The 23,108-nt window shown below is 49.6% G+C and overlaps 2 protein-coding genes across 3 annotated transcripts in view; one reads left to right on the top strand and one right to left on the bottom strand.

Annotated features, from left to right (window-relative positions):
* GPATCH8 (G-patch domain containing 8) overlaps nucleotides 1-23,108 on the bottom strand; it is a 152,358-nt gene that overhangs the window by 92,189 nt on the left and 37,061 nt on the right. The gene's annotated exons all lie outside the window — the stretch shown is intronic.
* PSMD11 (proteasome 26S subunit, non-ATPase 11) lies at nucleotides 237-23,108 on the top strand. Its single transcript, XM_069877136.1, has 14 exons — nucleotides 237-381; nucleotides 3,583-3,684; nucleotides 9,403-9,527; nucleotides 12,291-12,362; nucleotides 12,863-12,920; nucleotides 15,131-15,325; nucleotides 15,798-15,942; nucleotides 16,206-16,266; nucleotides 17,886-17,948; nucleotides 18,542-18,667; nucleotides 19,208-19,243; nucleotides 20,391-20,442; nucleotides 21,421-21,563; nucleotides 21,695-23,108. Exons 1-13 carry the CDS (start codon nucleotides 291-293, stop codon nucleotides 21,561-21,563), a joined length of 1,269 nt encoding a protein of 422 aa, XP_069733237.1. The 5' UTR covers nucleotides 237-290; the 3' UTR covers nucleotides 21,695-23,108.

Below are 23,108 nucleotides of genomic sequence, written 5' to 3'. Positions count from 1 at the left end.
CCCCCGTTAGGCCACGCCCCCTCCCTCAGCTGCCATGGCCTCGGCCACGCCCCTCCGGCAGCCCGCTCCCGTTGCCCTGGCCACGCCCCCGCCGCGCGCCTCGATTTGCATTGACCACGCCCCCTTTCGCACAGGCCACGCCTCCCGCGTCTCTCCCAGGGACGCGGCCACACCCCGCTCCCCGCCCCGCCAGGACTACGACTCCCGTCGTGCCCCGCGCCCGGAAGGGGGCGTGCCTCCCCGCGGCCGCTTCCGGTCCGTCGGTGCGGAGGGAGCGAGGGAGCGGTAAGATGGCGGCGGCGGCGGTGCTGGAGTTCCAGCGCGCGCAGTCCCTGCTCTCCACCGACCGCGAGGCGTCCATCGGCATCCTGCACTCCATCGGTGAGGCCCCCGCCGCCGCCGCCGCCCCCCGCGCCGCCCTCGCCCCCGCGCCGCCGCGTCCCGCCCGCCGCCGCCGCCGCCTGCTGACTCACCGTGCGAGCCGGGCCTGCCCCGCCGACCCGGGCCGGCCCCGCGCCCTCTCCCGCCGCCCCGGGTCGGCACCCGCCGCCGGGTGGGAGCCCGCTCGGGCCGCTGTCACGGCCCCGCCGCCCCCCGCCGCCTTCTCCGCCCCCTTGTCCCAGCGGGACCCCCGCTGCCCGGGACCCCGCGCCCGTTCCGCACGGGGCCCCCTACGTCCCGGGTGCCCAACGCTACGGGGGACCCTGTGCGGGTGCCCAGCGCCCCGGCCCCCAACCCCGGCCAGCGGACCCCCTGTGCTCGGGACCCCGCACCCGTTCCGCACGGGTCCCCGCGGCCCGGACCCCTCCCCGGTGCCCGGAGCCCTGTGCCTCCTCCACACGGAGCCCCGCGGTGCCCAGGACCTCGCACCCTATCCATACGGAGCCCCATGCCGGGCAAACGTGCCTGCCCCCCATCCCCAGCGGCACCCCCGGGTGCCCCACGCCCCAGTCCGCTCCCCAAGTCCCCAGCGCCCCCGCCCTGCCACCCCTGCAACGGGACTCACGGTGCCCGGGACCCCGTACCCGTTCTGCACGGAGTCCCCCATGCCCAGGGTGCCCAACGCCACTCGGGACCCCTGGGTGGGTGCCTGACACTGTGGCCCCCCGTCTCTGTGACGACACCCCCGGTGCCTGGGACATTCCATATGTCACCCTACGCCCCGGTCCCCTCCCTGGGTGCCCAGGGCCCTGTGCCCATTCCACGCGGATCCTCATGCCGGATGAATGTGCCTGCCCCCCACCCCTTCAATATGCCCAGGGCCCCACACCCCAGTCCCCTCCCCGGGTGCCCCACAGTGCCCAGGACCTTGCACCCATTCAGCATGGCGCAAGGAATGTGCCCCACACGCCCCCCGTCCCCAGCAGGACCCCTGGGTGTCCCACAGGGCCCAGGACCCTGCACCAATTCCACAGTGCCCTCCCCAGGTCCCCCACAATGCCCAGGTCCCTCTTGGGGCCCCACACTCAGTGAATGTGCCTGTCCCCACCTCCATACTGGGACCCTTGGGTGCCCCACTGTGCCCAAGGCCTCACGGCTGTCCCTCATGGGGCCCCACATCTTAGTCCTGGGGTGCCCAACACCCTTGACCCCCACCCCTGCAATGGGATCCCCGTGTGCCCCACAGTGCCCAGAACCTCACACTCGTTCCACACGGAGCCCCACACCCGTTCCCTCCCGGGGTGCCCCATGGTGCCCAGGACCCTGCACCCATTCCACACAGGGCTCCACTCCGGGAGAACGGGCCCACTTTGGAGCAGGGCCCGGGGTAGGGCGGGGGCTGCCCTTTTTGCTTTTGGGTTTCCCAGGTTGGGATGTCCCAGCCTTGGTGGGATGGGGCAGCCCTGGGCGAGAAGGCTTGGTTGGGAGGGGCATTTCCCCTTCCATCCCTAAGTGCAGGGACTGGTGAAGAGGAGCGTTTGTGGCTGGGAAGGAAGAAAGTGCATTGTTTTTTGGGTAACTCATGAAATCGGTGTTGTGTAAACACAGGTTTGGTGCGACTGAGCATCATGTGGCCCTTGTAGGCGCTTTGGAGCCAGAGTTACTCACGCTGGTGCACAGAGTGATGATTAGATTGTTGGAGTTCTGTGTGGGAAGGAGCACTGGCTCCTGCAGCAGTGGAGTACCTGCTGTTTATCTGACCTCAGCCCCGCACAGAAAGTTCTGAGGAGTTTTCCCATGTGCTGCGCCTGGAGTTTTACCTTCTCCTTGTTTCAAAACAGTTTGTGAAGTTGCCATGTTGGGCCACCCTGGATGTTCAGTGGTGCCAGGGAGATGTTGGTGCTATAAAGTGCTTTGTAGGTTTAATGCGGGCATCACTCTCTATTTGCGGTATAGCTGTGTGTCATAGGAGTGTGGCTGCCTCAGAAATGAGTGGCAAAGAGTAATTCTCAGCTCTCATTACATGTGGAGATTTCTGAAAAGGTGCTGGGAGCTGCTGTCACCCCGCTGGGTCAGGTAAACGTTTCCGAGTGTCCCCATTAAAGCTTGAAACTGGAATTGCTGCATGGTCTTTAAAGTTACTCGTCCCTCCCAGTGATGCTCTGGTTAATCAGTAATTGGTGATCTCAAGCCTGTCAGCACACTGACAGCTTTCTGTCCGGACAGGTTTGGTCGGGAGTGACAGCTCGTGGTGCCAGTTGGTGCAGGCTGGAAGGGTCCGGAGAGCACTGCCGCGATGCTTCTCTGTGCAAGAGGAAAGTTAGTTTGCTTTTGACACCACATGTGTTAAATAATGGGGACTGAAAGCCTCAGTCTGCGCTTGGGGGCAGCGTGAAGGATTTCTGTTCCATCCAGAGAACTGGGTAGTGGATTCTAGCTTTGAGTAGATGTTGGAGGACCTCACCTGCTGAGGGGCTGGTGGAGAGAAATATTTGCAGGATGACAAGGAAGAAACTGCATTGTTTTGTGGAGAACTTGTGAAATCGATGTTTTGTAAACACAATTTCAGTGTGACTGTGTGTTATCGGGCCCTTCCGGGCACTTCAGAGCCAGAGTTACTCATGCTGGTACACAGAGTGACGATGACTTTGTCAGAGTTCCGTGTGGGAAGGAGCACTGGCTCCTGCAGCAGCGGTGACGCCCCTCTGCCTTGCAGCGAAGCAGGCAAATGCACCCAGCTCGTGGGGACAATGTTGTTCTTGTGCTGCATTTTGATCACAGGATCACAACTTATACATGAAGTCCCAGTATTGGAATACCCAGCCCTGGAAATTCCACTGAATTGCTTTTGTTTGTTTTTGTGGTTTTGGCAGGAGAGGGTCTGGTGGGGAATAGTGGTTTTAAATGAAACTTGAGCAGCTGGGCAAGCTTAATGAGACCCCTTCAAAACTTAAATTGTAGTTAAGTTGCGCACACAGTTGTTTGTCAACTGGATTTAAGGCTCTATGAAGTACAGATAAGTGCTCCTGTAAACTGTGCCTTTAAACTTCCCCCCTAATCTGCTTTCCAGGTCTCCCAACCCAGGAATTCACTGTTGCCAGTTGTAACAGTTCCTATATTTGGTGCCTTTCCAGGAGATGATTGGTAGTGATTGTCTGCTACTGAAACTGCATTAAAGGTAATTTTTCCCCTCTTTTCTAGTGAAGCGTGATGTCCAGGAAAATGACGAGGAAGCGGTGCAGGTCAAAGAGCAGAGCATCCTGGAGCTGGGATCGCTCTTGGCCAAGACCGGGCAGGCGGAAGGTGAGCCTGAATAGTGAGGTAATGGGTAAGAGATGCGTACGGTCAATTGAATTTAGTCTCCTCCTTTGATGGGATCCCAGTAAGAGCAGGTTTTGGCAGAAAATGTTCTCAGAGACAGGACAGAAACTAAAACAACCTAGATAAACAGCATAAAATATTGATGTGTGGCTGTTTTAGTACAAATTACTTGGGGTTTCTTGAAGATGTCATGTGTGAGAAGTTTCTCTTGGCTTGTGTTTAGCGATCTCAGAACCGTGTTTCAGATTGGAAAGTTTGTCCCCAAAAGCCCTTTCTCGCCAGCAACTTCTTTCTCGATTGATTTATCTGCTGGAACATCACATCAGAACGTCCCTGCCCACCTCCTCGCAAGAGCAGGACTGGATGGTCGTGTTGTAAACATGTGAAGGGACAGAAACAGGGCAAAGCTCTGTGATTGTTGAGTTGAATCCAGTCTTTTCTTCTGTTTCCTGGAAATCTTGAGGTGGTGTGTTTGTTGTTTTGCACTCAGCAGTTTAGTGTTGTTCTTTTTGTTAAGAACGCTCTTTTCTGGAGCACTGGTAACCTCCAGTGTTTCAGGAGCTGATCCACCACATCCGTGCTGTCCACGTCCTGTCCGTGGCGATCACCTGGCTGTGAGGTAGCACTGATGCTCTAACTGTGAACAGTGATGGTGCAGAATGTGAAGCGAGGCCTGTGTGCTTTTAGCAGTCTGAGACGAGTTGGGTAAAACAGGCCAGGAGAAGGAGTAATCAAATTGGGATGCGGGGTCCCTGGAGTAGTTCCTGGAAAGTGATGTGAGGTCTTGGGTAACGGCTGATCCGGGTCATGGTCTTGTATTTGTTCTGAAACACACGCTTGGTGTTCCAGTCTCTGTACACAGCTGGTTTGTCTTGGCCATTTGACTGATTTACCCATGTCTACATGTGTTTCAGCGTTCTGGACACTGATCCTGCTGTGATTTGCAGTTGAGCAGAGCTGGTTACAAAGTAGGTGATTAGAGCAATGCTGGAAGCAAAGCTGCTGTTCTACTCATCCTGTCCACCTTGGATTTCCTAGTGTGGATGGCTTTTATAGTCAGAGGAGAAAAGTAAGCCATTCCAGTCCACGATTCATCTCTTCCCGCAGCAGGAATGTGGAGCAGGACAAATGAAGCCCATCATACAAATGCCCATTTCTCTAATGAATATTAATATCAAACCAGTTGATGCAGGTATAGGTGTCTGCTGTCCAGGTGCCTTTTGCACTCTGGTGTTGCTGTCCATAGAGATACATGAACATGGCTTGTGTGGGTTTTGTGCTAAAAAGGGGGAAATCATCCAGAGAGCCTTCGGAGTGGACGTGGATGTGCTGTGGTGTGCAGAAGCCTGGGAGAACTGCCGGCAGGTGCTTGGTGGTCCTCTTACCACTGCGAGGCTTGGAGTAGTTCTGGGTTTAAGCAAAGCCTTATGCGAGTGCTTCAGTGTACTCAGAGGGTGGCTGGCTTATAGGGTTTTTTAAGGGCAAGGCTAAGTTGTTGAAAATGATGTTAACACATCAAAACTAGGCTTATGAAAGAGCAAATGCAAAATGTATTTGAAATATATTAAAGGGAACGCTGAACTGTAGAGCAGCTCTGTTCTGAGTGGAAGAAGATGAATTTGTCAACAGTAAGCAGGCAGTTGTGGATGTGTAGATCAGGGAGATCACCAGCTTGTGCCTTCTGGTGATGTGTGGTGAAGCTGGAGGATGCAGAAAGGGAACGGCACGGTGTAGGGGTGTGCTTGTCCCACAGGAAAGGCACTGTCAGCTTCCCTTGCAGGGAAAGTTGGCTGGCTGGAGTGAGAAGCAGTCGGGGTCAGCAGCCTGTGCACCAGGTACACAAAGGTGCTAGCACCTGGCAGGCACACGGAGCTTCAGATCCAAGGGGAAGGAACCCAGTGCTGTTTAACCTATCAAGGAAATTACCAAGACCCTTCAGTCTCTGGCACAGATGAAATAGATCTCACGGTTGTCTTTTGCTGCACATGTTTTAGTTTTAGCTAGAAGAATTTCTTTGACAGATTTGAGTTGTTGCTTGGCTGCTTTCAAGCAATGACTTCCCGGAGGTGAAAAGGCCCATGAGCTGCAGCACTGGGGGAAAATCCACTGCAGTTTGGGATTTGAAAGTTGCAACTGCTGTGCTGCCAACAGAATGTGGGACAGAGCTGTCACTTGTAGAGGACGAACCTCTAGTGACCTGTGGCCTTTGTGTAATAAAACAGCAATAATACAAATGACGCTGTCTGCCTGCTTGATAGAGATTAAGGGTTGCTTTGGCAGATTAATTACTTTTTTTTTTTAGGTCAGTTCTAGCTTTTTATAGCATTGCTTGAAACTAGGATCGGAATAGCTGGGATCAGGACCTCAGGTACACAGCATGTTAGCTTGTGGAAGTATTTTATCTGAGGATGAGTGGCAGGCTTCATTTTCCAGAGCTGCTGCTCATCACTTCTCCAGAGCTGTCAATCACACCCCTTTGCCAGCATTGCATTGGCTTAAAACAGACCTAAAAATAGTTGACAGTTATTGGGAGAAAAGAGAAATTTCTATGGGAACTTTGAGCTTGCACTTCTAAATGTGGAGTGTTCAAATTGTAGGGATGTTCTTGCTTGCAGACTTCCAGTCTGCTTTCCAGTCCTTGGGCAGCTGTTGAGCCAGTCAGTGGGGACATAAGTGGAATCATAGAATAGAATCATGGAGTCATTGATGTTGGAAAAGCCCTCTCAGCTCATCCAGTCCAGCCATCAGCCCAACCCCGCTGTGCCTGCTAAACCCATGTCCCATAGTGCCACAGCCACACGGTTTTTGAACCCTTGCAGGGATGGAGACTCCACCCCTGCCCTGGGCAGCCTCTGCCAGGGCTTCACCGCTGTTTTGGTAAAGAAGCTTCTCCTGATATCCAATCTAAACCTGCCCTGGCACAGCATAAGGCCATTTTATTCCTTGTTCCTTAGGAGAAGAGACCAGCACCCGCCTGGCCACGGCCTCCTCTCAGGGTGCTGCAGAGAGCAGCGAGGTCTCCCTTCAGCCTCCTCCAGGCTAAACTTCCCCAGGTCCCTCAGCTGCAGTGTATTTCATGTGATTTCTCCTTTCTTTCCTTCTGAAGTTCCTCTCCCATGTGGAAGAGGGTGTTAGGCACTACAGACAGGACTTGATTGGTCCTGAGGAGCTGTTATAATGCAGCGTCGTGCAGTGAGAGGAGCAGTCCCTTGTAGGAGTTAGAGCTGATGGATCTCGGTGGGAGTCTTGCTGCCTGGCGCAGACAGGCTGGCAGTTCTTAGTGGCAGCACTGTGACCTGATGAGAGGCAGACCTCTTCCCTCTGTCAAGTGTGGTGCTTTTTAGCACTTGTGTTGCACTGGGGAAGAGCATGAGAGACCACTCCTGGGCAACTCCAACATTAGTGCTGCTTCTCTTCTGAGCCCAGCAGGGTGACCTGGGTCCACCTTTCTCAGCTCACACTGGGGGAAGACGTGCTTGGGAGCAGCTCCGTGCAGAGCCGATGCCTTGGAAGCAGCTGCTGCTTACTGTACGTGAAACCAAAGTGGTTTGAGTTTGCGTAAAGTGACTGGGATTTGCATCTGTGGGTGGTGCTGTGGGTGGAGTGGCCCTTGGAATCTTCATTCTGGTGTGGGGAGAGTCATCATCAGCCACGAGGCAGTTCCTTGTCAAGTAAAGGCTGCGAGCGCTCACTTGATATCAAAGTAACTGTGCCTCAATCCTGAAAAACTTGCCCATATATTCCCAAGCAGAGAGAAAGCAAATCTTCTATGAATTCTCAGGCATGGCAGTCACAGCATCTTGTTTGGTACCCTCTGTGAACTCCGAGGGGGTTCTTCAGAGATGCTGTCACTGTTTGTTGCACTGCTTTTTGGGAAATAGGGCTCCTCTAAATATTCAGAGCAGGCTTGAGATCTCAAGATCCACTTGTTCTGAAACTGTGTCAGTACCTCGCCATGAGTAATTGGATCCCAACACACTTCTTAACAGGGTGAGAAATGAGTTGTCAGGCTTGATTGAACTTCTACAATAAATAGATTGAAAAAGTAACAAATATAAGTAATATTTTTTTAGATATTAAGATGTTCTTATAACAATTTTTTTTGCATTGCTGGTAAATGGGATATGAAAGAAACTTCTTTCTCAACTGTTTTTATTGTAATCATCTTGAACTGAAGTTCTGCTGATGCTCCTCCTAATTGAAATACAATCAGATTAGTCTCTTACTTTAGTTTTGGATCTGATACCAGTTTGGTACAGAGTACACTGAGGACTCTGAAATACTCATTACAGGTTTTGTTTAGATTTTTTTACTGTCAAATCCTGTAAGCCCAGCAGTGCAAGGTCTGATGCTTGGGCGAGAGGTAGAATTCTGGGGTAAATAAGCTGGGATTTCAGTGTAGAACCCTGCTGCTTCCTGAGCCTGCATGGGGCTGGGCTGCTGGAAGTGTCATCTTCCCCGCTGTAAACAGACATCACAGCAACTGTCTCGATGGCCATGTGTTGTTTATCACAAGAGAAGACTTGTAACTTGTACTGTGTGGTTCCGACACGCGGGTCCCTTCTGCTCTGCAAACCCCAAGTCCCAAAATTGCTGTGATTCTGACTGCTGCGTTCCTCTACTCTGTGGGACTGACACGTTAGGATACTTCTTAGAATCCTAGGCTGGAAAAGAATGTTAGGTTGGAGGAGACCTTTGAGATTATCAAGTCCAGCCGTACCTGTGCACTACTAAATCATATCCCTAAGCACGTTATCCACACATGTTTTAAACCCCTCCAGGGACAGGGACTCCACCACCTCCCTGGGCAGCCTCTGCCAGTGCCTGAGAACCCTTTCAGTGAAGAAGTTTTTTCTAATGTACGGTATGAACCTGACCTGGGGCAGCTTGAGGCCGCTCCCTCTCATCCTATCACTTGGGTGAACTGACCAACACAGACCTCTCTACAACCTCCTTTCAGGTAGTTGTAGACAGCAACAAGGAGTCCCCTCAGCCTTCTCTTCTCCAGGGTAAACAACCCCAGTTCCCTCAGCTGCTCCTGGTAAGACTTGTTCTCCAGTCCCTTCACCAGCTTTATTGCCAGCTTCTTAATAAAGAAAAGCTTTGACTTTGTGAGCTTGGAACTAAAGTTAGAACTGCAAACTAGTAGGGAGATGAGAAGAAACGGAACTCTTGTTGGGTAAGGTAAGATCTCATTAGATAATGCAGGTAGCTGAGTGTTAAGAAACATCATTTTTTTGGCCCCGGAGCGTGGGGTGTATTGGACTTCCAGGCCTGGCAAGGTATGGCAGATTAAAATGTCAAACTGTAAGTCAATAAAAACTTAAGCTATAAACTCCATTGCCTATTTTATAGAAAACTCAAAACATTTAGCAGTTGCTGATGTTTTTAAAGTGTGCCTCCGGCAAGCGTAATTAGAAATAGTGGTGTAATTGGGTGAGCTGCAGTAATGGGAAGCCTGTGCTATGTGGGTAGGACTGGAGCCCAGCCGTCACCTCTGCCCGTCCCCGTGTTTACTGCGAGGCATGTTTACTTCAGGTAATGTTTATCACTCTTTCCCAGTAAATGCTGTTGAGAGACTGCTTATAAAATGTGTGGTGTAATAAATGCTGCTGTGTATGGATGTGCTGGGTCCTCTGGCTGCGGTAAAACTCCTGGCTGCATGGTTGTGTTTCACAGTTTCGTTTTTCTTGTCCACAGAGCTGGGAGGACTCCTGAAGTATGTTCGACCCTTCTTGAACTCCATCAGCAAAGCCAAGGCAGCCCGTCTAGTCCGATCCCTGCTCGATCTCTTCCTTGATATGGAGGCAGCCACAGGACAGGAGGTGAGACTGAAGTTCCAGCAATACTCTGTTCCTCAAAAGCCTGTAACACCATTCTCTGACCTACTTTGCTTCACAGTGAAGCATTATTCACGTCAGGAAACATTCATTTAACGCATTTGGATATATTCTATTAATAAAACATTATCTAATTTAATTCACTCCTAACCATGTTTTTCTGCAAGCCTCATCCTGCTGCAGTAACTCTCACCCTGGCCATTTCTCTTCGGTTTACTCGCTGTAGGGTGTGTGATGTGATCAGTGTTGGGATAGGAGAGGGGAAAGTCCTACGCCTGCTCCAGAAGCTCAGCCAAGCAGAGGGGTGGGGCAGCGTGTGATGGCACAGAGCTGGAGGAGTGGGGGCTCAAGGCCCGCCCAGTAGTTGATAGGATGAGATGGTGTTGCTTAGGATCTCTCGTCTGGAGACACAAAGATGCATTGCATGGGGATATCTTACTGTACAGTGGGCGTGGAAGTTACTCTGGGAGCAGGAGTGGGTAACGTTTTACAGTTACCAAGTGTAAACTGCTCCCACTGGGTGAGATTCTCCACTGGAAAACCCATTTGGTCTAAGATAGCCCGCAGTCAGGATTTCCTCTGGTCTCATTAGCTCCCTAAAATACAGTTCTTTTTCTTTTCTTTCTTTTGTTTGAGATTTGTAGATTATTTGGGAATGGGAGAGGGATGTAAATGGTGAGGAACTGCTTACACATGGCACTGGCCTGCAGTGGTGTCAGTTGTACTGACACATCAAAGCTGTTCGATGGAAAGGGGAGCCAGGACGGGCCTGCGCAGCAGGGTGAGGAAAGTGCCCACGTCAACCCGTACACGTGGCAATGGGCAGATTGTGTCTAGAAGAGGTTTTGCTCTATTGAGAGGCAGGTGACGTTCTCGTTTGCCAAATTAGTGTAGAAGTATCGTCCTTTGGTTCAGGTTTCATTTGCTGCTCAGCTCTTATGTATCAGGTACATGGTGACAGACAGGATCTTTTGCCCCTGTCCTTTAACAGAAGAGATTCAGGGAAGCCGAGTGGGATGTGCAAGGGAGAAGGAACCCCTAAAGGAGCCAGCAGGGAACAAGTGGCTTCAGATTTCTTCTAAAGATAACTTGATATAAGGGATGGTATTTGATGCAGTCCCAAAAGGTGGCATTTTATTGCAGGGGAAGAACTTGGAGTAACAGTGATGGAAATGGGGCCCAGTTAGTCAGAACATTCACTTTCAAGCATATTCAGTACCCAAAACCTTAAGGAATTACGGCACCTAAACCTTTGAGGTTCTTGATGTGGTGATCCTGAATACTTTCAGTGCCTCAGAAGTGTTTGGAGGGACGTTTGCTTCCTTGTTGTAACATATATTAAGATGACTCCCAAGAGCCCAGTAAAGCAATGAAATAGAGATTCTTCGAGCTCCTAATGCTCCAGCTATCACTGTGCAATAAATTGCAACTTCATAATGGCTTTTCATAAAACGTCCCCGTTTAATACGCAATGATGAGGAGCTGACAAGCCCTTCAGGGTAGAAGAGCTCCAGACCTGGTCCAAAAAGAGCTGCCATCCAGAGATCTTGGGAAAAGGTGTTCCTGAGCCTAGTGCCTCAGGGTGACTTATTTTATGTTACTGACCAGTACTAAATTGGCCCCCTCTGCCGCTTATAATTGCGGTGGAACATCACTGCTTTATTCACCAAGGAAATCTCAGCAGTCTTAAAAATACAAGAAGCCATTGGGTTCCCTTACTTCACTTTGAAGCAATGGATAAAGCATCCAGTGTTGCATACCAACTGGCGCCCAACTCCATTGTCGGTAGTGGAGCCCAGCACCTCTGTCACTTTATGCTGCCAAAGAACACACATGTTCTAACATATTTAGTCCCTAAAACATGTGCACTTCATTTTCGTTTCTTTCTAGAGGAATTGAAAATACATTTTCTTCTATGGCTGAATGAAATGGTACAAAACACACAGGAACAAACCTCAAAGTCTGTCCCTTGCCCTGAGGCAGCACTAGTTCTCTGTATCCAGATATTTTTATTTGAAACACACACATCTGTTTAAGAAATGCTGTTAGGATTCCAGCAGTAAGATTTACTGGTGAAACTTCAGAAGCCAAATCTTTATTTTCGTATTCCACTGTGGCAGGATTGTCCCTGGTGGTCAGAAAAAGTTATTGGAAGCCAGATGCATTAGAAAATCACTGAAGGTGCTGGTCTGTTGCTTTTTTTTTTGTGATGGCTAAAGCTTAAACTAAACTTTCATTTGCCTTCTGAACTTCACTTTCTCTTGCAGTTTGTATTAGAAGCAGAATAATTCTGTGAATGTTGTCACAGATTGCAGGAAGTTCACCTAGCAAATAGGATATGAAAATGCTAAGTGCTAAGCATGGTGCTCTGTACAATTTCGTGCAGCGCCTCTATCAGTTTCAAGTGTGGGGTTACCAGTGAGTCCTTGTTGAAGAGATGTCACATAACATCACTTTTGAGCTGTGGTTTTCACCAGCAGTGAACTATGCTGTGCCTGGTAATATTAAAGGTGTCCTTGAGAGACTTGTGGGGTCAGCACTGGTCATGGAGGCTCATCTCCAGGCTCCTTTTAAAGCAGAGCTGATCTCAAGTGCTGTTGTTAAAGTGGGAATGATTTATTTCCTTAAACCGCATTGTGGAGATTCAGGCTTTGTATTTCTGTTGCTTTGTAGGAAATGATTGAAGCATGCTGCTGTTTAAAGAGGGGCAGCAGAAGGCTTTACACATTTCTTTCTGCTCCCTTTAAGGTTGACCTGTGTTTAGAGTGTATTGAATGGGCCAAATCAGAGAAGAGGACTTTCCTACGCCAGGCTCTGGAGGTATGTTGCACTGCAGTCCCAAACCTTGGTAATAACTGCTTCTCTTCATCAGATTTAATCCTGTAAAAGTAGAGCGCTTGTAATATGTTCTCCAGAACTTTGTACATGTAACGGACAGGTGATAGCTATTACCCTAAATTAGTGACTTGCCTCGAACAGGCAGGATTTTACCAATTGTGTTTGGATCCAGCCACTCTTCCAAGGAGTAGATGTTGTCATAGAATCATAGAATGATTTGGGTTGGAAGGAACCTCAAAGCCCATCCAGTTCCACCTCTTGCCATGGGCAGGGGCACCTCCCTCTGGATCCGGTTGCTCCAAGCCCCGTCCAACCTGGCCTTGAACACCTCCAGGGATGGGGCAGCCATGAGTCTCTCTGGAACTGAATGCAAGCTAATTTAGTTAAGTCCGTTCAGATAAGAACATAAAGCTTCATTTGACGGAATAAACCTGTTCTCTTTCTCTGGCGTTCCTCTCAGGACTTTCTTTTCCGTTCCGTAGGCTCGTCTCGTCTCTCTGTACTTCGATACCAAGCGGTACCAGGAGGCGCTGCAGCTGGGTGAGTCTCCCACTAGGTGGTGGTGCTGGTTCACGTTTCGACATCTCTCTCGAGGCTGGCAAGGGAAATGGTCAACTACCTCACGCTCTTCGATAAGTTTTGTAGGACTTGAGCATTGATTTCTCAGTGCTGCCATTTTTTGCTATAGCTTGGTTATCAAAGCTTTTGGAGATCTCTTTGTTCTCACCAGTCAACTACCTCACGCTCTTCGATAAGTTTTGTAGGACTTGAGCATTGATTTCTCAGTGCTGCCATTTTTTGCTATAGCTTGGTTATCAAAGCTTTTGGAGATCTCTTTGTTCTCACCATTTACTCATTTGAAATCATTTTGGAAGGAGAGAGGAGCTGTATCCCGTTGAAGGCTGCCAGGTTTGGCTCCTGCTGAAATATATGTGGTGTGTTGCTGTAGTCAGAGAGGCTGTAGGGAAAACCTACAGCTTGCTTCATTTTGCTTAAATATGGCCATAATATGAACAGTAGCAATGCCAGGAGGTGGCAAAGCACTGAGGATGTATCATAGAACCACAGAATGGTTTGGGCTGGAAGGGACCTCAAGGCCCATCCAGTTCCAACCCCCCCGCCATGGGCAGGGACACCTCCTGCTGGATCCGGTTGCTCCAAGCCCCGTCCAACCTGGCCTTGAACACCTCCAGGGATGGGGCAGCCACCACTGCTCTGGGCAGCCTGGGCCAGGGCCTCCTCACTCTCACAGGAGAGTATTTCTTCCCAAGATCTCATCTCAATTTCCCCTCTTTCAGCTGAAAACTGCTCCCCCTCGTCCTATTCCTGCACTCTCTGATGTGATCAGACAAGCTTGTGTGAAGCGGTGTAAAGGCTTTAAGAATTTGCTTCTGCACCACCTGAGATATGGTAATTAACTGTGTGAACTCTCCTACAAGGCAGAGTGAAGCAGGTCATCCTACATGGCCAGCTCCCTGTGGTGCTTTTCAAATACTCATTTTGCAAATGACTGCGGTGATGTAAGATGAGGTTTCAGCTGGTGAAGGGGTGTTTGTACAGCCTGCGCCACCGGCTCGGTGCAGGTGTGAGCAAGGCTGAGGGACGACTGCGCTGACACGGACAGGAGGGCTTCCCCAGGCAGCAGTGATGCCTCACCAGGGACCTGTCACTGCTTGAGCAGTGGTGACAAAAGCATGTGTCATGACCATGGTCACCAGGGTGACTCGTATCCCATGGGAATATCTGGCTAAGTGCTCTAGTACATGGAATTCAATATCAAAATATAATTAGTTTGCATACGGATATATAATGAACTCAGGTTTAAATTTATTTGAGTCCAAGCTCCAAACCTATGCTTAATTAAGTTAATTAATGGTGGTGGTACAGCCTGAGAAGTTGTGAAGGTCTGTACCTACAGGACAGTCTCTCTGAAAGCGCTACTGCAGTGTCAGTGCTGTGCGCTAGCAGTGGCGTGTGGCTGGCCCAGACGCTGTTACGGGTGCAAGCAGGGAGTCTCTGCAGGATGGTTCTGGGGAGAGGGTGCTACTGTTAGGCAATTTCAGCTGTGGTTTTCAGCTTCTGAAACAGCAAATAAGGATGAGGTTCATCTCTGTTCACCCTACGTCAGCTCTTCAGTTTGTAGCGGGGCGGAAAGAAGGGGAAAACTTTCCTCTGAGGCTGATTCTTCATCCAGGCATTTCTTAGGCTGTCCGCTCCTACTTCCTAAGTCTGATCTGTAGATGTCTTGTGCTTAAACATTCCTCATCCCATATCCTTAGGAGTTGCTTGGAAATCCTCAGGCCTCACCATAGGGGAATGGTGCAGGAACAGGCAGGACTTCAGGTTTGCTCGGAGCTCTGAGTGTGAGTGGTGAATCACGCTGTCACCTGGGGAGGGGCTACCAGAGCGACCATCCGAACTGCCTGCCCCATCCCTGACTTCCTCAAGTGTTTCTGCTGCTCAGGATGAGGCGGCAGAGCTGTGCTGTCCACACACCAAGTGTTCCCAGAGGCCTCTTCCACCTCTTAACACACAACTGGTTCATTCTTCTCCAACTCTGGATCAACACTGACCTACTATTATTTCCCTTCCTTTGTTCCTTGTTGGAAGAACAGGTTGTATAAGCTCAGCCTCCTTTCCTCAAAGCCAGGATTGCTGCCGGGGACAAGGATGTCACCTGGAAAGGCTTGGTTTGGGAAGTTGTCAATGTGGAGCAGGTTACAAAGGTTCTCATTCTTTCCCATTGCCAGGCTCCCAGCTTCTTCGGGAACTGAAAAAGATGGACGACAAGGCATTGCTGGTGGAAGTGCAACTGTTAGAAAGTAAGACTTACCATGCCCTGAGCAACCTGCCAAAAGCAAGAGCAGCCTTAACCTCTGCGCGGACTACGGCCAACGCAATTTACTGTCCACCGAAGCTGCAAGCGGCGTTAGACATGCAGTCAGGTAAAGCCCTTCAGGAGAAGTCTAGGACTTGTCACGATGCATCAATTGACTAATATTTGTTCTTTGCTGAGTCAACCACAGACAGCTATGCTAGGTGGTACCTCAGGATGCCTACAAGTCTGCCCCGCTGCCTCAGGACTGGGTCAGCTGTAATTATATTGCTCCTGACACACGTGTTTTCAGCCTCCGCCGGTGGTGGGGGATTTGGGCTCCCTGGGCTTTGCAGTGTTGCTCTGTGTTAGTGTAACTGCAGCGCTGTTCCTGACCCGATTTGCAGGCACTTACCTTAAGTGCCCTCAACTCGTCTGTCTTAATATGTCCCCTTAAGAGAGGACATGAATGTTCTTCTGCTAGAGAGAAAGGATTCCCCTTAATGAAGCCCCAGACAAAGCACCGGCAACTGAATTGTTTGTCCTTTCCCAGTTCCATTCCAAATTAACTCTCATGCCTGCCTGTTTGTTCCTCTCAACAGGTATTATCCATGCAGCAGAAGAGAAGGACTGGAAAACAGCCTATTCGTATTTTTATGAGGCGTTTGAGGGATACGATTCAATTGACAACCCAAAAGCCATCACTGCACTGAAATACATGTTGCTGTGCAAAATCATGCTGAACATGTACGTGACAAATGGGTCTGCGATGAACACTTCCTACATTTAAATGGGAAAGGCTTTTTGTTTATCGGCCTCTAAACTCATGAAAGAACTCAAGCAGACAGGCTTTACTCTTTGACTTTATTTATGACTTAATCGATGCTTCTGATACAAAGTTATTTGAATTGTAGTGATTTGCTCTCAGTTGGGAATTTTCGAGGCATGCTTAGATTTAAGCTGACCGTGCTGTTGAATAAATGCTCTCTTCCCTTCCCTCCCCTCCCCAGCCCAGAAGATGTGCAAGCGTTAGTGAGCGGAAAGCTTGCTCTGCGGTATGCAGGAAGGCAGGTATGGAAATGTAGTCCTTTCTATCTTCCTATTGTCTCTGGGAATATTGTATTACTCTTTTTGTCAATTCCTTTGGTCTTTCCTTACCAAAATACCCTCCACTTCTGAGCGTCCTGAACAAGATCCAGAACTGATTAAAGTAACCTAAGTGATTACCATAAGCCAATTGCCTTCAAAGGGAACACAGTGATTTTTTCACCACCTGAGAAGCTGGCCTGCTCAATTCGTTCTCTTTTTTTTTCTCCTCCGTGCTCTCTCAATGAGCTCCTAATGCTGTAAGGTGCTCCTGTCTCAGCCCTCATCAACCGCTTGGCAGCCATGGATCTGATGTGTTTAAATCTGAGTTATTCACTGTTTTCACTTGTGTTGTAGCAAGTCCTGAAAATCCATTCATAGGAGTGTAGCTGAGCAGCTTGAGACCTAGATGACTGCAAGGTGGAAGCCAAGCAGCTGGGGAGCCGTTAAATCAACTGGTTATTCTAACCTGTTAGCTTGCCAGTCTGTGAATGCCACCCCCGTATTAAATCCAGGGGTGCTTATATAAAGCACAGGGCTAAAAGCCAAACGTGCCAGGGTCTGAACCAGGCTTACATGCTGATGCCCTTGGCAGCTTTGGTCAGCCGACTGTTTGCTTTGACGCAGGAGCTAATGCTCACCTACCTCACAGAGGATTGGGGAAGCTGTTTAATAGAGCTCAGTGAGCGCATGTGCGTAGAAAAGAGTCTAAAGTGAGGATATCCTGGTGTTATCCCTGCTGGATCACAAAGAGCAGCCCTGGTCCTGCTTCATCCTCTTCTGCCGAGTGACAGCTGGGTTGGAAGCTCCTTTTCAGAGCAGGAGGGCAGTGCACCGTGGGGGGAATCTCAGCTGTTCCCCACACCGTCCTCCTGAGACAGCAGCGATCACAAGTTACTGTGGCAGCTGTGGAAACCGAGCTTAGGGAGCAAGGAGAAAGCAAACAGCCCTGGGGACAGGTCAGCAGGAGAGCTGGTAGCAGGAACCTGGACCTCATGCACGGTGGGCCACTGGCCTCTCCTGCTTCCCTCGTGCACTTGGAAGCTGTTCTTCTAGTGGTGTTACTTCTCTGCTTAGTGTAAATCTGGTGGTTTGGTTGTGGCTGAGGCATTTGCTTTGTTTCAGCTGCTGCTGGGCAGACAAGAAACACTTGGTGATGTTCTCTGTGATAGGGTAGCCGTAGGATTTGTGGCTCAGCAGAAGACGTGTGGGGTGCTGAAGGGGAGAAGCACGGCTTCAGAGCTGAGCATGGCCACGCTCATTAAGCGCTTGCCAAAACGTGCGCTTCCCTTCAAAGTTGTATCAAACTTGCTCCCAGCCTGCAACCTGATGAGAACCGCAGCTGGTGTTCTACAACTTTGTAGAACTTGAGAGTTCTTTGTTTCTGTGAAGCCGATTCCATGCTGACTCCTGCAGCTGCTCTGCACGTTCTGCTGCTTAGCAGCTGTTCTTACTCTGCCTGCGTCGCAGTAACACTGACACGGCTCTGTGGCAAAAGGAACGTTCCCGCTTTGCTTCTGAAGCACGTTTTGAGTGTACTGCACAGTTGGCATAATAGCTAGAAATCCAGAAACATAACCTGCTCTCGTTTTCTTTCTCCGCAGACAGAAGCGTTAAAATGTGTGGCACAGGCCAGTAAGAACCGGTCACTGGCAGACTTTGAAAAGGTGAGTCAGGAGACAGAAAACAGGGGCTGGCTGGGCAAAACATTTTGGTTTGGAACGTTGTAGGAGCTGCTGCATGCCACAGCAGGAAACCATGAAGTCGTTCATAGAAAGCAACAGTGTGTCAAGCAAATACCTCACAATAATCAGGCAGTTTGGTTTTTGCAAGAGGAGCTTGCTTGAAACTAGTTTTCCTTTTTTAAATGGAGAGTGAACTTGGAAGCAATTTCCTGTACTTTTGGTGCTGTTCAATGGGTGCTGTGTCTTCCTAAATTTGTCTTGGCTTCAGCAAGAACACTGCAGAGGTAACAGAGAGGATTCCCATGTCAGGGAACAATCCTGTCATGCTGTCTTCTGAGTGTAAATCAGAGATGCTGGCTGGCTAAGCTCCAGCAAGGGAAAGAAGATAGATGCTTGTGCACAGTGCTTGAAAGGCTGTGCGGCTATCCTGACCTCGGGGCCTTTTAGCTGAGTTACAGGATTGGATTCACCACTGATGCTTTGCTGGGCTGGGAGGCAAGACTTTCATATCAGGACTGCGAGGACAGGAGACCTGCTGCTCCCTGAAGTATTTGTTTCCACCATCTCTTCCGCAGGCTCTGACAGACTACAAGGTGGAACTCAGGGACGACCCCATCATAAACACCCACTTGGCTAAGCTCTACGATAACTTATTGGAACAGAATCTGATCAGAGTCATTGAGCCCTTCTCCAGAGTACAGGTGAGCGTTAGCAGCAAGCACACTGATGTGCTGGCACCTCTGTCCCCTGGTGTTGGTGGATGAGGGACTTATTCCCGTACAGAAGACCTCTCACTTAGAGCTGCTCAGTTCTTCCAGAGCTCAGGGTTCATCATGTTCAGCTGAAAAATAAGGAAGGGTCTGAGGGGAACTTTGGAAAACCATGTTTCGGAGTCATTGCTCTTTCTACCTATTTCATTTATACACACTGGAAGGTGGACATGCTTTTAACACCGAAGGTAGTGTTTGGGTTTTAAGGGCTCTGGCGGGGTGTGGATAAAGCTGTAATCATCTCAGGGAAAAAAATGTTATTTCATGTTTCAGAGTGAAATGGCTTTAGGTGTCTAGACCATCTCCAGTTAAAGTTGGATCTGAAGTCTGAAGGACATGCAGAGAGAGGGGAGCAAAGCGGAGAAAGCCACTGGAGACTTTTAGGCCGGAGTCCTTTGGGCCCTATACCTCTGTGTTGTGTGACAAAAGTACAGCTAGAGGTTTACTTAACTCTGTTGGTCTCTCTTGTAGATTGAACACATATCCAGCCTCATCAAGCTCTCAAAGGTAAGAGCACCACTAGAAATCAGTGGCATGTCTTAAGAAGGCAGAGGAATTGAGGTCAAATGGCATTTGGCACTGGGAAGTAAATATAGGCTATTAAATCTGATAGATCAGGTCCATAGCATTTACAAGCAAGTGCCACTCTGTGGAACCTCACTTTAACACAGTTTCCAGGCAGCATTGGAGAGGCTTCCCCTGCGCTAGGCTTTGCTGTAACATTCACCTTCCTTCCCATGGGTTTTGCTTTGTGTGTTAGCAAGCAGACAGGTTTTCCTCTGCTGAGGTAGCAGCTCATGTTATGACCAGCTCAGTCTTCCCTGTTGACCTGCATTTAATCCTTGTGGAGCCCAGAGAAGGCTTTCTTAGTTCCTTAAAATAGAGGATCCACCTGATCGCCTGTTTGGAGTTTCGTTAGGGATGTATATGTCACGTTGACTCCTGCAATAACTGCTTTACAGACAACCCCAACCACAGGACGCTGTAGGAGAATACACGGTAATCTACAGCCAGCTGCACATCTAAGTGCTTTTGTCCTGGACTGCCCTGAAGGCCAGGGGTTGGAAAATGTCCTGAGCTTAGGGTTGGGAGGCACCCTGAGCTTGGCGGTTATGGTCGTTCCATCAGCTGTCCCCCTTTTGTGTCTGTGCAGTCCTTGCCTAGTGTTTCCCTTGGTGTTTTACACACAGTTTGAGTAAGAGCTGGACTGCAGTTGTCTCTGCACTGCAACTCTGAGTCCTTTGTCCAGAGAGTGTAAGTCCAGGCACTGGGCAGCAGGTCAGCTCGCTACCGAGCAGCTTAAATGAAGCTTGGCCAGCACTTGGCTAAATCTTCGCTGTGCCAAGCTGGGATGCTCCAGATCCCTAACGAGTAGCGCCTGTATGGAATGACAGATACGCCGCCTTCTGGGGAATGGGAGGGCAAGACGCCTTGATGCTCTCAGCATTAAAAGCTACTGCTTAATTTCCGATGTCATCTAAAGCGTGTGGTAGTGTCAAAGCAGCATGCAAGATGCTGACACCATGCCCAGTGATAAGATAGCTGCTTTTAAGCAGTGTTCGTATCCCACCAGGGCTGTTGAGTGTGGAGCAGTAAAATTCACATGTCTGTATGTAGTTCTGGGAGACTTTTCATTTTTCTGCTTCAATTTCAGGCTGAGGTAGAAAGGAAACTGTCACAGATGATCTTGGACAAGAAATTTCATGGTGAGTCTGTGCATCCCTCAGTCCCGCCTGCCTTGCCACCTGAGGCCAGGTCTCCTGTAAGCACGTGGGCCAATTCTTCTCCACCACAGCCCCTTTGAACCCTGACTGTCCTCAGACCTCTTGGCTCCGCTTTGAGCGGTGGGCACGTGGCTTAATAAGTGCTGTGGGAAGAGACATGAGCGGTGGGTTTATTCATTACTCTGCTGTCATGAAGCCTGTTCCTACTGCTCCATCTGCCTTCATTAAGCTTGAGGATTAATTTCTCACAGATCAGAAACTGCTGTTAAGTCCTTGCTTGCCGTGACTGCATCCAATACCCACTAGTGGGCATCTAGCAACAATGTGCTCTTCTGCCTTGGAGTACGCAGTCACCTTTCCCGACTGGCTTGTTTCAGGAGCAGGTTGAGTGTTGGTGGAAGGCACCCACAGAGCATGACTGATGGGGTCTGGATTTGTCTGGTACCACAGGAGGCCGTTTCTCTCATAAGCCCTGGAGGAAACAGCTCTGTTCTTGTTTACAGCGTCCCCAGCGTTAGTTTAGAAAGCCCTCCTGATGTAAGTGAGCAAGATGAATGTCTGAAAGAGCATGTTGTTTGGAGAACAGCTCAGAAAGTATGGAACCACTGACAGTGCCTGTCTGGCACCTGCAAAGAGTTTAATTATAAAATTACTCTCTTTTTCACTTCCTCCGACATTGTGCTGAGCCATCCTGCTGGGCACAGAAGCCTCGAGTTGGAAGGTAGCTGTTAGGGAATGTGCAGGCATAAGCATCTCCTGGATGTCCTCTCAGGCTCCTCTCCAGGACTTTTTCCCCCTGGTTGATGCAGTCGAGACAAAAGCCAGTTGGCCAGTCACGTGTTGACGTGACCACCTTCCAGACCAACACAGCCATTTGCCGGGTAGATCCCTAAATACCTGCTGTCTGGAAGATGCAATCTGTTGAGCGGTACCCCAGTAACCGCGGCTTTGTGTCCGCAGGCATCCTTGACCAAGGCGAGGGAGTCCTGATCATCTTCGACGAACCCCCCGTAGACAAAACTTACGAAGCTGCCCTTGAAACTATTCAGAATATGAGCAAAGTAGTGGATTCGCTCTACAACAAAGCCAAGAAGCTAACATAGGTGAGTGGAGGCAGGAGCTGGAGGCCGCAGCCGCTCCGGACCCATCGCTCCTCGCAGGCCGGGCTGTGGTTTGTGTCCTCGAGGCTCGTTTTCTCTCCTCTCGATTGACGTGGCTCTGTTTTCTCTTGCAGAGTTGAATTTGCTAGCTGTCATTTGGAGAGTGTGTGTGACAGGAGAGTGAAACCTTTGGGAAAATGTTAGGAGACTTTTTTTTTCCTTTGTTCTACTTTTCGCTCGGAAAGTTTTTAAACTTCCTCATCCAGTGCATCTTGTATTCCATACGATGCGTGTTCCAGTTTCCATGTAATCTTTACTGGCCGAACTTTGTATCTTGGGGGGGGAACATTGTTTAAACAAAGAGGGTATTCTAAATAAAAGGAAAAAGGCTTACACTACCTAAACATGTGCTTTCCACTTCCTGAGGGATGGCAGAGAGTTAAGCAGGGACAAAGTTTTGTTACCCGTAGGTGCCCAAAACAAGTTTGTTTCATCTCTCCCTCTGCTCCCAAATCTGAGACTTACTGATGGTGTATAAGCAGCCAAGTTGATTCCATTTGTACTGAACCAAAAAAAACCCCAAATGTAGAGACTGCTGCTTTATTTTTAAATCTTAAAGGCCTCAGATCCCCTCAAAAGCAGCTCCATAATGATTTTCCTGAAGGCTGAGGAACTGCTTCAGAATTGTCATTGTGCTATGCTAGCCCAAACCCACCCCGTGCAGCCAGAAGCCTCGAGGCGGCTGCAGCCACTGTCCAGCCCATTCGGCCAGTTTCTAGTGAAGGGAACAGTGCAGGTTTCCCCTGGAGACCTGTCTTGCATGCTATTGTTTTCAAATAGACTAGATTTTAAATGTTTTATCGTTCCCCCCCAGCCTGCACTGGTAGGAAGATGAGGAGAGCGGGTGCTCCCCGAGCCCTTGCCTCGCTGCGGGAGCTGGGCACGCTCCGACGGGGAGGCGAGCTGCTGCCGGGCGCCCATCAGGCTGTCGTTATTTATTGCTGCTGCGCCAGCCTGTCGTTATTTCAGTGTCTGAGGTGAGACAGGGTGGCCCTTCTGGAATAACCTCGTGCAGCACTTGCTGGGGAGCCTCCTCGTCGCCGTTTCAAAGTCATCAGGGGGGGAGCCCGGTGTATCCAGCATGTTTCATCACGGTGAGGTCACTAGCTAGGTTTTAATGCCATTTGGGCAGTGTAAGCTTCTGCATCTCTGTCCCATGACTCTTTAGTTCTCCTCTCCCCTACGTCTCTCTCTCCCTCTCCACGTTTTTCTTACAAAATTTATATTTTGTAAAAGGGTTCTGTTTTATCAGGAAAGATTTTTGCCTTCACACTGAATCTTAGACTGGCTGACTTCTCTGCTTTCCATTCACATTTTAACCTCTCCGACATCTTATTTTTGTTTTTATTTGAATTCCCATCTCATCCGGTCAGTCACTGTTTGGGTTTTTGGCACCATCAATATCAAATGTACAAACGGTTCTTGCTAACCAACACCAGGTATATCTGATGTTCAGATGAGTTCCAATAAAATGATTTTTTTTTCAAA

This window comes from Phaenicophaeus curvirostris, chromosome 26, assembly GCF_032191515.1.
Source record: "Phaenicophaeus curvirostris isolate KB17595 chromosome 26, BPBGC_Pcur_1.0, whole genome shotgun sequence".
NCBI lineage: Eukaryota > Metazoa > Chordata > Aves > Cuculiformes > Cuculidae > Phaenicophaeus > Phaenicophaeus curvirostris.
The sequence above is the reverse complement of the archived record's forward strand: the minus strand, read 5'-3'. Positions and strand labels throughout refer to the sequence as shown.